This window comes from Gaeumannomyces tritici, assembly GCF_000145635.1.
Source record: "Gaeumannomyces tritici R3-111a-1 unplaced genomic scaffold supercont2.7, whole genome shotgun sequence".
Lineage (NCBI taxonomy): Eukaryota > Fungi > Ascomycota > Sordariomycetes > Magnaporthales > Magnaporthaceae > Gaeumannomyces > Gaeumannomyces tritici.
Window position 1 is genome coordinate 1,773,356 of NW_008804551.1, and position 15,850 is coordinate 1,789,205.

Below are 15,850 nucleotides of genomic sequence, written 5' to 3' on the forward strand. Positions count from 1 at the left end.
GGCGCGACGGCCGCGGGCAAAGGCCGCGGCGGCGAGCATCGCGGCGGCGGCGGCGGCCTGGGGGGAGGGACGAATAGCGCCAAGACGGCAAAAACCCCACAGCAAAACAAGACAACTGCGAACAACATTATGATTACAAGGGGGGGAAGCGAGTGTGAGTGTGGGAAAGAGCGATCGTGGTATATGTATCGTAATCTGTAGTTTGATCATGTCGGTATAACTTAAGGGGGCGGCTATATTGCCACAGACTCTAGCTATTTACCACAAAATAATCTTTGCACACGTGCGAGCATGGCCGTGCACTGTCCCACGAGCCAAACCTTAAGTGCCATTTTAACCGACGCATTTGCACTTACCTCAAGCACTTAAGCATTTAAAGCAATTACATTTAAAATATTTATATTTAAATTAAAAATATATATGTATACTTAGTTAATAAAAACGCAGTTTTAATTTTATTTATATATGTATATTTATCATAATATTGTATTATTTTAAAATAATTATAATTAAAATAAATACTAAGTAATAATTTTATTTATTTATTATTTTAAAATTATTTAATATTAAAATATTAATATATATAAAATAAAATAATTACATAAAAGCAAATAATTATTTTTTATTAATTAAATAATATATATAAATTAAAACACAAAGAAAGACAGCGATGGCGATGGAGTGGCTTGGTCGACTAGGGCAAAACTGGGGGGTACTCACAGCGAATGTTGGCCTGGTCATGGAAGAAAGGAGGAGGAGGAGAGAAGACGACCAAGAGATTCTACCACCAGCGAGCTCCACTCGTCGCTGTGCTGCTACTGCTAGCCATACGCGACCTCCTCCCCCCTAACCGGCCTACTCTACATCCTTTTTGTGACGGAAGTCGCCAGCCAGTATCACAGGCCACTGCGCTCGTCAGTCAGGACAGCCCTTGAATTCGAGCAGGCACTCTCTGCGCCGGCGGAAAGAGTCAAAGACTCTACTCGCACATGACGTGATGCATTCCCGCTATCCAGAAATGCCGCCATGATGGAAGTCGCCAGGCACTCCCAACTAGCAGCAGGGGGAGGGTGCAGATCCATCCGCTCCTATGTAACATCTCGCTGTAGCCCGTGACAGTTACATACTAAACAATCGGACCCTTCTCGCCTTTGCTTTTGACAGCGCTGGTAACTTGGGTGATAGCCATGTTCTACTGGGCCCCGTCGAGAATGTGTCTTGGGACGCAGACATGGCTTCTGAAACACAAGGCTACCTACCATGCAGCGCAAAGTTTTCAATCGGCAGGAGGACACGAGCATGTGCCCACCGAGGTAGCCCAGGCCGGAGGCTTTTCGGTACCCGGTTGGCACTAGGGACCCGCCATGCCTCCATGTACGCTGATCCGCCTTCCCAAGACCTTGGGGGTCAAGTTGAGCAGGCACCTCGCAGCCTCCCGCTCTCCTGGGGCTTCCTGTCACACATTGCTGACGACCGGCTTCAATTCAAAGTGGAAGCCTGCCGCAAGCCCGATCCGCACCTCCCGCTTTGGGTGATGACGCAAGACTCCGCTCATCGTGTGTAACTTCCACAGTCATCTCTTCGAGATAACTGCGCGGCGCCAAAGGGTGCCTGCGGTTTTGGGAACGGCATGTGAACGGTGAGACGATTCTGCCTCCTTCCAACAAACTGTCCCTGGCGCACCTTCCTGGGAACCGTTCTTGCGCAGGCTGGCAGCATTGGCAATCCGCCAAGGACGGACCTTCCGCCAGTCTGTCTGTTACATGCACGTGACTATGGTTGTAAGCTCCGACGTTGGGCATTCGCATCTGGCATGAGATATTCGTGACCTATGCGACACGTGGCTAACTGCCCGTCTATGGAAAGAGAGGAAGAAAGTTAAAAAAAAAAAACCACCTGAAAGCACTATTTACAGGGTGATACAGCCTGTGGCCGACTGGTCCTGGAAGATGCCGCCAAAGAAGAAGGCCTCGTTGATGCCGGGGTCCTGGTATCCCTCAAACAGGAAGCTAGTGAGATTTGCACCGACGGGGCGCTTCTGCAGGCCAAAATGCGTCTCGCCGAGGGTTGTGGGCGCAACGCCCGAGATGTTGTTGAAGGTTGGCGGGGCGACGACCTTGAGGGGCTCGTCGTCGGTGCTGTAGAGGACCGAGATGAGGCTGTCCCGGAGAGGAGTCAATGTTAGACCACCCTCCAGCTAGGACTGTGTGTGCGCGTCGCGACCAAGAGGCGCTGTAGGGAAAGCATGCGGTGTTTGGGAAGGCATCATGCGACTTACTTGTCGTTAAAGTTCAGATCGATACCAAAGTTGTGCCACGTGTCGTCGGTCAGGGGCGTCTCAAAGAAGAGCTTGGCGGGCACGTCCCACTTGTAGCCCTCGACGCGGAGCGTCTTCCTCGGGGGCGTGCCGACGGGGGCCTCGAGCTCAGCGCCCGTCTTGATGCTCCAGAAGTCGGCCTGGAAGTCCTGCGCCTCGTGGAAGGCGAGCAGGTACTCGTGGGTGTAGTTGAGCGGGCGGGCCGGGTCGGCGCGCACCGAGAGGTGCCAGGTGACGTGGCCCGAGACGGTGTCATCGCGCTTGTTGAGCAGGAGCTCGGCGCGCCGGAGGGCCGTCTCGAGGCCCTCGGTGCCCGAGAGGAAGACGGACTTGTCACTGCGGGGAGGGTGGTGGTGAGCACGAGGTGGCTGGTGGGACAGCTGTGTTTGGTTTGGGGGCCAACCTACGAGATGCTAAGGGCGACGGTCTTGCTGTTCACAACCTTGTCGAACTGTTTCGTTTCGGGTAAACAAGTACAGCGGTCAGCAATCATGTCCACCCTGCCAACACGGGCCAAACCCAATCAGTTTCACCTACGCGCGACTGCGGGATGTCCGGGAACTCGATGATCTCGGCCCAGGTGACGTTGGGCCCAAGCACGTGAGTGGGGTTGAAGGGGCTCTGTTTGGAAACAAAGGTCTCCGGGGTCGCGGCCTGGGGCACGCGCCCGTCGAAGTTGAGGGTGCATGCGGCCGCGTCCTGGGCGAGGGCCTGGCCCGAGAGCAGCATGGCCAGCAGGCCGGCGATGGAGAAGGAAGGTGTCGCCGACATGGCCGTCGTTGCACTTGGGATCCGAATTATGATATTAGAGGAACCTGAGGAACCTGAGGAAATGTATCCGCCCGAGTATTCTGCTGGATGAAAAGTAGGGCGGGAAAACAAACACCTTGAGTGCCAAGAACCCTGACGGCTATAGCTCCCATTAAATGCGTCCTCTGCTACCCCTATTCTGCCTATTATCCTTCCCGCAAAAGACGCACGGCGGCAATGGTAAGGGGCGGCACAGCGGCAGCCGTGGTACTGGGCTGCATGCACTCCACGTTTTGGTTCCCGCCATTATCCCGCTTTGCATTTTGTCTTGCAGTCGCGCCCTGTTTCAGGAACACGGCTGCGGACGGGGGTCGGCGTCGGCGTCGGCGTCGGCATGCCCGACCGTTGCGTTTACTTAGACAGGCCGCAGTGCTGTCTTGGGCGGGCAGCGTCCAAAATTGTAAATGCGCCGCTCCTTCTGCATTGCAGCCGGGTGGGTATACTCGTCGTCGCTATCGTCGTCTTCCGAATCCTCAGCTCCTCCGCTGTTGCATACAATGAGCGGTGAAAGAAAAGGGCCATGGGCCGTCAAGCAGAAAGGGCGCGCAGTCTTGGTCGGGCATTGAAAGGTATGGAGATCCGCTGTCGTCCATGGATGCTTTCGGCCGCGACCTGGAAAAATGGGCCCAGCACCGGCTGCAGGAGCACCGCGAATCCGGAGACTACCCGGGGACTAAGAACGACCTGGACGGCCCGCGGCCCGCGGCCCGTCTAGTGGCCGGCACCAGTTGCAGCCCTTGGGGCGACGCATGCGCTGCTGTGGGGGAGAGCCGGCCGTCGCCGCCGTCGCCAAGGAGTAGCTGCGACGGCGATGATGACTTTCCACCTCCCCCGGCGGCCGAGGCCGCAACCGCTACGAGGAACGGAGTAAGCTCTCCCCGCTTCGGTAGCTCTACCGAACACCGGTCGGCCTCGGAGAGGTTAGCCTGGGGCTTTAGGCTGGGATCGGGATTTACTTTTTTGCAACACCTAGCCCTTTTGTTTACATCTTTTTCTTGCTTTTATTCTTATTCCTATCCCTGTTCTTGTTCTTGTGCCTCTTTTTATTCTCATTGGGTAATACGAACGCGATAAACGATTGAGAACCTGACGGCACTAAAAGGGATGTCTAGGCATTGCCTGCTCCTCCACATACAGATGTCTCTAGGTTGGATCATGTGTACAACACGCCCGCATTTTCCATTCAACTTGCCCCTTTCCAATAGCCCTTGGATACCTTTGAAGGGGTTAGATGTTTATTTACCTAGTATTGGGGCAAAATGAAAGGACTGGTGCCAAGACGTTAAATTTTATATAGGAACCAAGGATCAACAATTATAGGAATCCGAGGAAATAAGCGTAAAGATTAAAAAACGAGGGATTGTAATGTCCATTCGACCCCCCATTCACCTTCTCTCCCACCCCGTCCATCACCTCATGGGCGTGCTAGTCTCGGAATACGGACTGGGCTGGTATCCCGCCGTCGTCGAGCTTATGGGAGAGTACGGCGCGCCGCTGCCGCCGCTACCGGGGTGATGGCCGGCGTAGGACCCCGGAAGCTCCTGCGGCTCCTCGACAGGCAGCTCGGACCGCATCGCATGGTGGCCCTCCCCGATGAGCTCCCGGTACTGTTGTTGCTGTGGCTGCTGCTGTGGGTACTGATACCCCGGCGGCGGCGGCGAGCCCGCGTTCTTGCTGTAGTAGTTGTCCGCCTCCACCGCGGCCGCGGGGACCGCCTCCTGCCCGCCGGGGTAGTGGTGCGGGCCCTTTTCGTGCGGGCCCCCGGCGGGCAACGGTCCGCCCCCGAGCTCCGCGGGCGTCGCGGCGCCGCCGCCCTTGTTCTTCCTCCGCTTCAGCAGGAAGAAGACGGCGATGGCGACCAGCGCGGCTGCCACGACGGCGCCGACGACGATGCCCGCGATGGCGCCGCCCGAGACGCCGCCGCCGCCCGCCGAGGAGTTCTGCGTCCCCTGCGCGGGCGAGGAGGAGGAGGAGGAGCCGTCGGTCGGGGTGGCGGTGCTGCCGGACGAGCTGGAAGCGGGGGAGGAGGTGGACGAGGATCCGGACTGGGTGGACGAGGGCGCGCTCGAGGCGGTCGCGAAGGGCGCGGTGGCGGTGGCGCTGATGAGGGAGACGAGGTCGAAGGAGAGTACGGTGGCCTGGGTCTGGCGGGAGCTCAGGCTGCCGTGCAGGCGGTCGAGGTCGTCGTAGCTGACGTTGTAGAGCGGGTCGTGGCGCGTGCTCCAGCAGATGGCGGCCTCCTGGCCGGGCGTCTGGCTGCAGCGCTCGAGCTCGGACAGGCAGCACCAGGTGCGCTTGCTGTTGCTGCAGTCGACGGTGCTGCCGTCGGCCCGGCACGTCGTCGGGCCCCTCCAGCACACGCGCCCGACCTTGCTCTTGGCGTCGGGCTGGCCGTCGCAGCAGTAGCGCGCGCCGTTGGTCGGGTCCCGCGCGCAGGCCTTGCTGGGCGGCGGGCACGGCAGGGAGTTGGGGCAGTTGAAGTCGGTCTGGTTGGTTGTGAAGAACCAGTCGTTGTAGAAGGCGACAGGGTCTGGCCCAGACATTTTGACGGGTTGCCGATTTCCCCCCGGCTGACACGTTCTGTGGCGTCCTTCCCCCCCGGCTTTGGAGGACGCAAAACGGCTCAGATGGCGTGGTGAAGCAAATAACCAGGGGCAGGATACAAATCCGTCTGCTTGCGAGAAAGCTCTGTTGCAGGGACGCAATCCTTTGGGGGAAAGGACAGAAGAGAGAGGAAAAACGACCGCAGCTGGATTGGATTGGACAGAAGGAAAAAGAGGGAAAAGCATCTAGGCATCTGCCGGGTGTGTAACATCGGCGGTAGGTGGCCCTAATTTGGGACACGCACAGGGGATCATCGCCTCGCGATCCGCAACTAGACAAATGCCTCCTCGCCATTCGCTAATCCCGCCAATCAGCCCTTCCCCAAACGGGCGACACTACCCGGCTCGGCGCATTTGCTTGGGAGGAGATCAAGGCCCAGCTTGCCAAGTGGTAAGCAGAACCACCGCGCCAGGGGTTGGGCGAGGAACGTGATTGGTGTGGGCGGGTGGCACAAAAACAGCACCAGGCTTGACAGCAAGGAAGAAGCAGAACGTCGTGATGCCCTCGAGCTTGTCGGCCCGAGGCATCTCTCGATCGAATCGCCAAACCACCGCCCAAGATCTTCGACGATGTGGCAGGCACCACCTTTGGCACCTTGGTGCTCACCCCCCTGTATCGTTGTGGGCATGTTCTGCGGGGACTGCTGGCCTTGCAGGCGACACAGCCCACCAGGTGCCAAGGGCCAGGACCCATCCCATTGTCCCCTCTGATGCCCGTGCGCCCGACCCAACGGCTGGTCCCGGCGGCGTGATCTATGTCGTGATCTGTGCTGTTTGATTCTGGTCGCCACCACCCCACGCGCGCGGGTGGCCGACAAGGCTGATCCCTGGGTAGCACGAGGAAGGTGGTGAAGTGGGCGATTGACGAACACATGGAATCAAAACCAGTGCGCTAGTGAAGGAGAAGTCAGGCGTCGGATTGCGTGGCTGTGTGACTTCGCCTGGTTTCGGTGCAGCATATAAACTGTCCAATTATTGGGAGTCTCGAGAAATACCCGTATGCAACAAACACTCGATGCCCGGGTACTCGCTTGTCAGTTGATTTGTACTAGGATCAGGATATCGAGTGCTGCCTGGCATGATGAAGCACTGGGTAATCGACGCCATTCCACTTTAAACACGGTACCACAATCTCCTCAACTCAGTAAGCGCAATATATACGGCTTCGTCAGTCTTGATAGCCCTGCTGCCCTGGTCCGGGAGGACGTTTATCCAGTGATCAAACACCTCGCGGACACGACCAGCCCCAATTCCAATCTCGGACAGCTGCGGGTCATTCATTGCGGCGTACTCAAGACCGCGGGGCCCACCAAACACAATCAGGAGGTGCTTGAAGTCCGGCGGTGCGCTGGAGTACGGGAAGACAGAAGCCGAGTTCTCGCCGCGCTCCGAGGTGCCGATGCTCAAGTCGTAGCCACCCTCGTAGGGGCACTCGGTTAGGACGTCCGAGAGAGAGGCGCAGCGGCGGACGTTGAAGCCCCAGGCGTAGCCCGCATCTGTCCGTGGGGCGGTCGGGTCGACAGCTTGTGCACCTTCGTAGGACTGGTTCGGGAAGTGGAGCGTAAGGCGAGTCTTTGGTGGTATTGACTCGGATATGGTGATGGGTTTCCTCATCCCAATATCCACAAGTGTTCTGCACAGAGATCATCAGTTAACGGACTAGATGGGCACAGACCAAGATAGCACTTACCCATTACCGCCATCTGGCTTGCCCGGAAGCGTCATGGCCTCCATATACGGAAGCCACTCGTCCCTATGTGGATGCGAGGGCATGTCTAGGTTGGGCAACAACCCCTGCAACTTCAGATTCGGATGCAGAGGAAAGAGGGTCTTGCGCATGAAAGGAGGGCATTCGAGATAGGTCAGGAGGTGCCATATGTAGTGGCACGGGTCGACGTCGCCGGTGTAGGCGTCCGTGTCGACAGCCGGCGGGCGCGAATCCGTTGGGCTGTCGTCAAAGACCACGATCTCGTCCATCCCAAAGACGGCCAGGGCTCGCGCTATCCGCGACGGGGCGCCAATGCGCTGCTCATCCCTAGAGGCTCTGGACGCGCAAGCGCGGTTAGCCGAGAATCCAGGGGAAGATGACCGTGTGTGAAGACAGTCCATGGTGGGAAACCCACTCGGTGATGATGCTGCTCGGAACTGCGATGGAAACTGTCCAGTCTCTGGGGACAGTGGGGGTAAATCGTGTCGAAGGCTTAAAAGACTTGATCTCCTCGCTCGTATCAGCGCCATCGCCGTATCGCCCGAGCTTGCGCTTCTAGAAAGTAGGTCAGAAACGTCAGTTCCGCAGGTCAACAAGGTGCTCGTTGCGCACCCAGGATCGCCGGTTTGGAGAAGATCTAGATCACACACCTTGTTGCGATGCTCGTCGAAAGGAGCCATTTTCAGATTTCCTCAATGGCGGCCAATTCAGAAACACGTATAAAAGACTGATAACTGCAATTCTGCTACCCAGGCCGAGGTTCAATGGACTTTGGGTGTTTCCGGGCGCAATAGATGCCAGCGCAAAAAAAAAAAGCGGGAGGGGTCTGCAAAGTCCGGCAGAATGGGCTAAATATTCACCGCCTTCCGATTATCCAGGATGACAGGGCCCGCACAGGCCACCTATCCCAGCCGACGGATCCGCTGGCAAGTCAATCAATCGCGCTGGATATCGTCATCTCGGAGAGGCCAGTTCCAACCAACCGAGGTCTGCCTTCGCGAACGGCGCATTGCACACATACCCGCAACCACCCAACATGACGATCCATATCGAGTCCACGGCGCAGTGGCGCCAGGTGCTCGGCTCCTCGAGCGTCGTCATCACCGACTGTACGTGTTGTCTCGGCCAACGCGACGGCAAAGAAAGCACCACCTGGACGCCTGCTGACAAACCAACCCCCTCCAGTCTACGCCGACTGGTGCGGCCCCTGCAAGATGATCGCGCCGACGTTCGAGTCCCTCTCGACCAAGTTCTCCAAGCCGAACAAGATTGCTTTTTGCAAGGTCGACGTCGACAGCCAGCGCGAGATCGCGCAACAGTACTCTGTCAGCGCCATGCCCACCTTCCTGATCCTGCGCAACGGCACCGTCATCGACACCATCCGCGGCGCGAACCCGCCCGCCCTGACCGCTGCTGTGGAGAAGGCCGTCAAGCTGGCCGGGCCCGGCAGCGGTAGCGGCTCGGTCTTTAGCAGCGGTGGCCAGAGGCTGGGTGGCGGGTCGGCGGGGGGCGCCTCGCGGCCGCAGCAGCTGCAGAGGCCGCTGAACTGGGATATCAACAGCCTCATCAACAACATTATTGTGTTTTTGGGGCTGTACCTCGTGTCGCTCTTTTCGGTAAGTCGCCAGCCCATCCTAAGGACCAGGGACAGCCCACCCCTCTTCAAGTACCTCTTGGCCAAGAACAGCAGATCAAAGGTGTCCCGATAGGGCCGCCTCGTGTTAGGATTCTCATGCATGTTTGCATATGCGGACTGAAGAAGCAAGCTAACATTGGTATAGCTCGATCCTTACAAATCGGCCGAGGCGTCCAAGTACAACATCAAGAACCCTCCAGCACCAGCACGACCCGCAGGGGGCGCGGGGCAGAGACCGGGGGCTCCGAAGCCCGCCTTCCGCACTCTCGCTGACATGGGTGGTGACTAAAGAGGGCGAGCGCGTTGGCTGGTTTCGTTGTCATTTGGCGTTTGGGTCTAATTGTAGTACTTGGCGCGCGTTAGTTTTGTAGCTGTATCATCAAATGCGACTTCCAGGCCGGTGCTGCGCGGTTCGATGCCAAGGCCTAACCCACGCACATAGTGGTTCCAGGCGTGATGCTGCACGTGGCAAGCTTGGCCCCTGCAGCCAAGCTTCGACCAATGGAAGCTTTCCAATTTGATTCTTGTGCGGGGCGCTTCTGGTTCGACAGAGCTCCCGATTGCGCGGCGCAGAAAATCACCATTCACTTTTTTGTGTCGAGCTCTCTAGGCTGTCGGGTTCTTACAAAAGCCTAGGCTACACCGCGATAATCAAGATGCTGACAGCACGGAGGATTGGGGGCCCATGCTCCCGGTGCAGGCAGGACCTGCTGCACCTGTTCGAGTATGGTTTTGTCGGTCCCTCAGCTGTGCGGAGAGCCCCAGCCCACGCAGGGTTCGCGCCACTGCGATCGTTCCACGCCTCGAGAAGCCGCAAACCCTCGCCACAACTGGCCCAACAACGACCCTTCTCCACGACCAAGCCATCGGCGCGGGATGCCACCCCCGATGCCAGCCAGGACCCCAAGGACATCGAGACCATTGTTCGCCAGGCCAAGGCCCTCTTTGGAGACACCCTTCCCAAGGACTACCTCTCGCCCGAGGAGTACAAGGTCTACGAGAGGCTGTTTGGAGCCCCGCTACGAGAGACCACTCCTCAGGATGTCGGCATCCCCTTCAAAAACGAAACTAGCGGGCCAATCCTCCTCAGAGAAGCGCCGAACGGGACATTGGAGGAGGTTGAGTACGACTACGACCCCTCCACAAATCCCGAGGCGCTAGAGGAAAACGAAGAGCTTGACCAGGAGGAAGAAGATATATTCATCTCGGATGAGCAACTGGAGCTGGAGGAGGACGATGCGGATGTAGAGGTAATGGGGGCCGACCTTCTGGCCGCGGAGGCAATCAGAGATGATCTACCGACAGATCCTAGACTGGATTATATGGACGTCATCGCAAAGAACGAACGCGAGTATGATGCACTGCTGAAGCTCAAGGCGGACTTCGAGGCTGCGAGCCTGCAGGCGATAGAGGAGGAGGAACGACAGCGCATCATCGAGGCCGAAGCTCAGGCGACTGGATCTGAGGGGGAGGTTGACTTCGCGGAGCTCAGCCACGAGGAGCTGGAGAGGCTGGCGTACCGGGACCAGATTGTGGAGGAGTGGGAACAGTTCGACGACGGCATCAAGGCCCATGAGCTCACGGTCGAGGGACGATTCCGCACCAGCCCGGCCACCATCCAGATCCCCAAGCAGGACTTTGTACAGCCCATCACGGAGCTTCTAAAGAGGACGGACCCGACCCACCTCAAGGAGGGTGCCGAGGCGGCTTTCGGCGGCAGGGGCCTGCCCTTCTCGGCCCGCATCCCACACAACATGCTCGACGTGAAGCAGATCGGCATCTCGCTGCAGGCCAATCAAGGGCACATGTCCGAGATTGAGGCGGATGCGTACATCGCCACGGTCCTGCCGACTGTCTACGCCACGGCGACTAGCATCCTAGTCGAGGTGCGGAAGAGGCTAGGCACCGAGTGGCTCAGGGATCTCCTGCGCAAGAACGACGGCTTGGGCCCGCGTGTCCTAGACGCAGGCGCGGCTGGAGCGTCCATGCTGGCGTGGCAACATGTCGTGCGGGCCGAGTGGGAGGCAATGAAATCCGAGGGAGAAGCACTGGCGGATAGCGAGGCTCCTCTGGGGAAGAGGACTGTGCTTGTTGGCAGCAACTTCCTCCGGCACCGCGTCTCGACCCTGTTTGAGAACACAACCTTCCTCCCGCGGCTGCCCGACTACCTGCACTCGGCTGAAAATGTCGAGAGGCAGCTCGACGCACCGGCGGAGCCCAGGCAGAGGAAGACGTATGATGTCATCGTGGTGTCGCACATGCTGATGGCGCAGGCGAAGCAATACAGGAGAAAGGAGCTCATAGACAACCTCTGGGCTCACCTGAACCCCGATGGCGGCGTTTTGGTCGTGCTGGAAAAGGGCCATCCCCGTGGGTTCGAAGCCGTTGCCGATGTACGCCAACGGATGCTCGACGAGTTCATCGTCGCACCTGGCGAAAAGTACAACCCCGAGGACCAAATGGAGCCCGAGAACGATGGCAGTGGCAACAAGCCCAAAGTCGTCAGGCGTATCAAGGAGCCCGGCATGATCATCGCCCCCTGCACCAACCACACCAAGTGCCCCATGTACCCCCGCCCAGGGTACACGCACGGCCGCAAGGACTTCTGCCACTTTGGCCAGCGGTTCATCCGCCCGCCCTTCTTCCAGCGCATCCTAGGCGAGAGCCACGCCAATCACGAGGACGTCAGCTTTAGCTATCTCGCCCTCCGTCGCGGCGGCCACCGGGACCCCCGCGGCCCCGCCGACGCCATGGGCGACCCGGCGGGCCCCTGGCAGGGCAAGGCGGCGGCGGACCGGGCGCACCGGGGCTACGGTGAATCTGAGGAGGCCGAGGCCGAGGTGGGCAGCGACGGTGTGCCGCAGCGGCCCTCGATGCTGTCGCTCCCGCGCAACATCCGGCCGCCGCTCAAGGGCCGCGGTCACGTCACCATGGACGTGTGCACGCCCGCGGGAGCCCTCGAGCGCTGGACGGTGCCCAAGTCCCTGGGCAAGCAGGCCTACCACGACGCGCGCAAGGTGCGGTGGGGCGACCTGTGGGCGCTGGGCGCCAAGCAGCGCGAGGCGCGGACGCCGCGGCTCGGGCGGCCGGGGGCCGAGCTGCTCACGGACTTGGCCAACCCGCTCGGCCCGGGCAAGGGCGACGGCGGGGTTCGGGCGCGGCGGGCGCTCGAGGACGCGGGGAGCGGCGAGTACGGCGGCGGCAAGCGCAAGCCGCGCGTCATCGACGTGGATCTAGCGTCGTCGGGCGCCATCGCCGGCGCCTCGGAGCGCATCCCGCGCAACCTGCGGCGGCCGGCCGAGCGCAGGACCAGGGGCGGCAGGGACGCGGCCAAGAAGGAGCTGGTCGAGTCGATCCAGGCCGACCTCGACGATGAGGACTCGGTAGACGGCCCGACGCTCAAGGTCCGGAAGGGGAGAGACGGCCGGAGGAGGGGTGGCGAGGATCCTGACGACGGAATGTAAGAGTACATGGTTCATGTATGGATGTACATTAAAAAGGCATGATCAACTATTGTACAAAAAAAAAAGTGCGTACAAGCCATCTGTTGGATGAATTTGTTCTCCCCAGCGTCCCCCCCGTCTCTCCTCGGCCCTTCCCGGCCTCCCTTACGACTGTTTCAGATACTTCTTGCCCCCAATCACCATCAAGCCCGGCCCCAGCCTCTGGACGGCCCAGACCCTGACCTCGAGGCTGCCGTCCTCGGCCAGCACCAGCTGCTCCTCCCCGTCCCCGTCCCCGTCCCCGTCCTCGTTGACCCCGCGACACGCAAACAGCCGGTACTCGCCCGTGGTGTGGTCCGGGTCGTGGCGGCTCGTCAGGTCCGACGTGGCATTGCCGCACGAGTCAAAGGTCGACACGGACGCGGAGAAGGCCCGGTCGAAGGAGAAGGCGCACGCGGGCGCGGGGGAGAAGCACAGGTCGCGCGTCTCGCGGAAGCTGCCGGCCGAGTAGGCGCCCGGGGACGCGTAGCTGTCAAAGTGCTGCCAGCGCGTGCCGGCCAGCTCGGCGGTGCGGTCGCGGCGCGTGCCGATGTCTGCGGTGGTGGTGGTAGTTGTTGTTGTAGGAGGGAGAAGCCAGCGCAGGGACCGCGCCGCGGCCTCGACGGCGGCGACGGCGGCGGCGAGGCGGGCGCGCGGCGCAAAGGCGCTGATGAGGACGGCGGAGGCGGAGGCGGAGGCGGCTCCGCTGCGCGGCGGGCAGGTGACGAGGAGCTTGTACGTGGCCATCAGGTCGCCGCCGTCCTGCTCGGCGGGCAGGCCGACGGCCAGAGCGACAGACTCGGCAGCCGGCGAGCCGGCGGGCGCCAGGTCCGGGCGCGGCGTCGGGGCCAGGAGGACGGGGAGGCTGATGGGGTCGGCGGAGGCGCCGCCGGGCAGGAGGCGCGCCAGGCGCGCGAGGCGGTCGCGGCGCTGGCGGGGCGTATGCAGCAGGTCCAGCTCGAGCGTGGCGTGCGGGCCGAGGGTGGGCAGAGGGGTGGAGAGGATGTGGCGGTCTGTTTCGGTGAGGGGCCCTGGCGGGAGGAGGACGGAGGCGATGCCGTAGGTTGGGAGGGCGCGGGCGGTCCAGGTTGCTGTGCAGAGGGGGGTGTTTTGTGGGAGGGTGGAGGAGGGTTGGGCGGCGGTGGCTGGTGTGTTGGTTGGCTGGGGTGGGGCTGTCTGGGCGGGAGAGGGTGTTGGAGCGGGAGCTGGTTGCGGTTGCGGTGCAGGAGGGTTCGAAGGGAGTTGTTGTTGCTGCTGGAGCTGAAGCTGCTGGAGCTGTTGTTGAAGCTGCTGCTCCTGAAGCTGTTGGAGCTGTTGCTGGAGCTGCTGCTGCTGCTGCTCCTGAAGCTGCTGCCGGAGCTTTTGGAGCTCGGCGGCCTGCTCCATAAAGGCCTGCAGCAGGCCCTCCATCGTCGGCTGCGGCTGCCCTGCGATTCCCTGTTGTACTGGCGCCGGCGCCGGCACCGCTACCGGCTGGGCTTCTGCAGTCGCCTGCATGGCCACCTGGGCCTGCAGCAGCGCCTGGAGCATCAGCGACGCCGGGTCCGCCGGGTCCGCGGCCTGCGCCGCGGCCAGCTGGTCCTGCGCCTGCGCCGCCCCGCCAGCCGCCAGCGTCGTGGCCTGCGCCGACGCCGTCATCAACGCCGACAGCAGCGGGCCCATGCTATCCAACGGGCCGCCGCCGTCTCCCACGCCGCCACCAGCTACGCCCAGCCCGAAAGCCGCAAGAGCCGAACCGTCATCCCCATCGCCACCACCAAACGACAGCAGCCCGCCCAGGTCCAACACCCCCGCATCCCCGCCGTCACCGCCGCCGCCGCCGCCGCCCAGCAGCGCGGCGGTGCCCAGCGCGGCCGCGAGCCCGATGGCGGCCTTGTCGGCGCCGGACCCGGAGGCGGCGGCGGCCTTGCAGGCGGCCTCGACCTGCTGCTTGGCGCGCCAGGCGGCCGCGACTTCCGGGTCCGTGACGGCGAGCAGCGGCATGATGGGCGCGACGGCCTTTCCCAAAAAGTCGTTTGTCTTTACGAGCGCGTTCTTGGTCTGCTTGAGCGCCTTCTTGGCCGTCGCCTTGCTCTTCTCGGCCCGCTCCTTGGTCCAGAACTGCTGCTGCTGCTGCCCCTGCCCCGCTGCCGTCGTCGTTAGGGCCGCGGCGGCGCCCGGTGGTGGCAGTGGTGGCGGCGCCGCGAGCATGACGAGGTTTCCGTTCGCGTCGACGGCAAACGACGGCGCCGCCGCCATGACTGCTGCTTGCTGGGGCTGGCCCAGCTGGTTGGGCAGCAGCACCTGGCCGCCACCACCGCCCATGGACGCCGGGACCTGCATCAATACCATCTGCTGCCCCTGCTGCACCCAGACGGCCTGCTGCTCTTGGTACTGCGGCGCCGGGTTCATCAGCACCTGCGGCTGCGCCAGCCCCTGCATCTGCATCTGCTGCGACGCCGCCGGCATCATCGCCAGGGGCTGTGGGCTAACAGCAGTGGCGGTGGCAGCAGCAGCAGCAGCAACAGCCTGGGGAGACTGCATCGCAACGGCGGGCGCGGGCTGCCGCTGCGGAGCCGACGGCCCCATGGACCTGGCCACCGGCGTGGCCGGCTGGGTGTAGGGCGAGTGGGGAGGGAACCCGAGCACGCCGGCGGCCGGGTCCTTTCCTGTCAGCGGCGCCGGCGGGGGCGATGTCGGCGCTGTCGCTGCCCTGGCCAGCCGGGGGCTGAACTGCGGCACCGCCCCCGGCGGGAGCTGGTCCGGGGACACGACCCTGGCCCCGGCGGGCAGCTGGCCTGGTTGCACGATTTGCACGAGGGAGCCGTTGGACATGACGAACTGCTGTTGCGGTTGTTGTTGTTGTTGTTGTTGTTGTTGTTGTTGTTGCTGTGCAAAAGATGACTGCTGCAGCATCATCTGCTGCTGATGGCCGTCCACAAACTGAATCTGGCCTGGCACCACTTGCGAGCCGGCAACAAAGCCTTGCACCGGCTGCTGCTGCTGCTGCTGCTGCTGTACATACCCTCCCCCGCCAGCCCCGTTAACCCCCACAACCCCGGGGTGGTGCATTTGCATCATCGGAGCCTGTTGCACCTGCGGCGCCCCGCCGTTGGCCATGTACGTGACCCCGTTGACCGTAAATGTCTGCTGCTGTTGCTGCTGCGGTGTCGTCGCAAACACCTGCGACTGCCGCCCCTGCACCGCCGCGCCCGGCGCGAACTGTTGCTGTTGCTGAGGCTGAGGCTGCTGCTTCTCCTGAAACGCCAACGGCGCGGCACCGCCCACGCCGCCGCCGGCCGCCGCGCTGTACGC

The 15,850-nt window shown here is 61.5% G+C and overlaps 7 protein-coding genes across 7 annotated transcripts in view; 3 read left to right on the plus strand and 4 right to left on the minus strand.

Moving 5' to 3' along the window:
• Nucleotides 1-1,909: 1,909 nt before the first annotated feature.
• Nucleotides 1,910-3,088, minus strand: GGTG_11893 (hypothetical protein; the record flags this gene model as incomplete). The annotated part of the gene is made up of 4 exons (XM_009229784.1): nucleotides 1,910-2,159; nucleotides 2,279-2,653; nucleotides 2,725-2,768; nucleotides 2,855-3,088. 4 exons carry the CDS (start codon nucleotides 3,086-3,088, stop codon nucleotides 1,910-1,912), a joined length of 903 nt encoding a protein of 300 aa, XP_009228048.1.
• A 630-nt stretch (nucleotides 3,089-3,718) lies between these two features.
• Nucleotides 3,719-4,332, plus strand: GGTG_11894 (hypothetical protein; the record flags this gene model as incomplete). The annotated part of the gene is made up of 2 exons (XM_009229785.1): nucleotides 3,719-3,994; nucleotides 4,240-4,332. 2 exons carry the CDS (start codon nucleotides 3,719-3,721, stop codon nucleotides 4,330-4,332), a joined length of 369 nt encoding a protein of 122 aa, XP_009228049.1.
• On the minus strand, nucleotides 4,087-5,670 carry GGTG_11895 (hypothetical protein; the record flags this gene model as incomplete). The annotated part of the gene is made up of 1 exon (XM_009229786.1): nucleotides 4,087-5,670. One exon carries the CDS (start codon nucleotides 5,668-5,670, stop codon nucleotides 4,537-4,539), a length of 1,134 nt encoding a protein of 377 aa, XP_009228050.1. The 3' UTR covers nucleotides 4,087-4,536.
• Nucleotides 5,671-6,041: 371 nt separating this feature from the next.
• Nucleotides 6,042-8,118, minus strand: GGTG_11896 (deoxyribose-phosphate aldolase 2; the record flags this gene model as incomplete). Its single annotated transcript, XM_009229787.1, has 5 exons — nucleotides 6,042-6,483; nucleotides 6,872-7,363; nucleotides 7,421-7,774; nucleotides 7,854-7,993; nucleotides 8,089-8,118. The coding sequence occupies 5 exons, from the start codon at nucleotides 8,116-8,118 to the stop codon at nucleotides 6,042-6,044; spliced, it is 1,458 nt and encodes a 485-aa protein (XP_009228051.1).
• Nucleotides 8,119-8,370: 252 nt separating this feature from the next.
• Nucleotides 8,371-9,540, plus strand: GGTG_11897 (hypothetical protein). Its single transcript, XM_009229788.1, has 3 exons — nucleotides 8,371-8,547; nucleotides 8,624-9,054; nucleotides 9,220-9,540. The coding sequence occupies exons 1-3, from the start codon at nucleotides 8,475-8,477 to the stop codon at nucleotides 9,361-9,363; spliced, it is 648 nt and encodes a 215-aa protein (XP_009228052.1). The 5' UTR covers nucleotides 8,371-8,474; the 3' UTR covers nucleotides 9,364-9,540.
• A 141-nt stretch (nucleotides 9,541-9,681) lies between these two features.
• On the plus strand, nucleotides 9,682-12,689 carry GGTG_11898 (hypothetical protein). The gene has a single exon (XM_009229789.1). It carries the CDS (start codon nucleotides 9,731-9,733, stop codon nucleotides 12,536-12,538), a length of 2,808 nt encoding a protein of 935 aa, XP_009228053.1. The 5' UTR covers nucleotides 9,682-9,730; the 3' UTR covers nucleotides 12,539-12,689.
• Nucleotides 12,528-15,850, minus strand: part of GGTG_11899 (hypothetical protein) — a gene marked incomplete at its 5' end in the record, with an annotated part of 3,818 nt that continues 495 nt past the window's right edge. Inside the window, one exon of the mRNA XM_009229790.1 lies at nucleotides 12,528-15,842. Coding sequence (XP_009228054.1) covers nucleotides 12,683-15,842 — 3,160 coding nt within the window. The 3' untranslated portion in view covers nucleotides 12,528-12,682. The remainder of the gene's footprint in view (nucleotides 15,843-15,850) is intronic.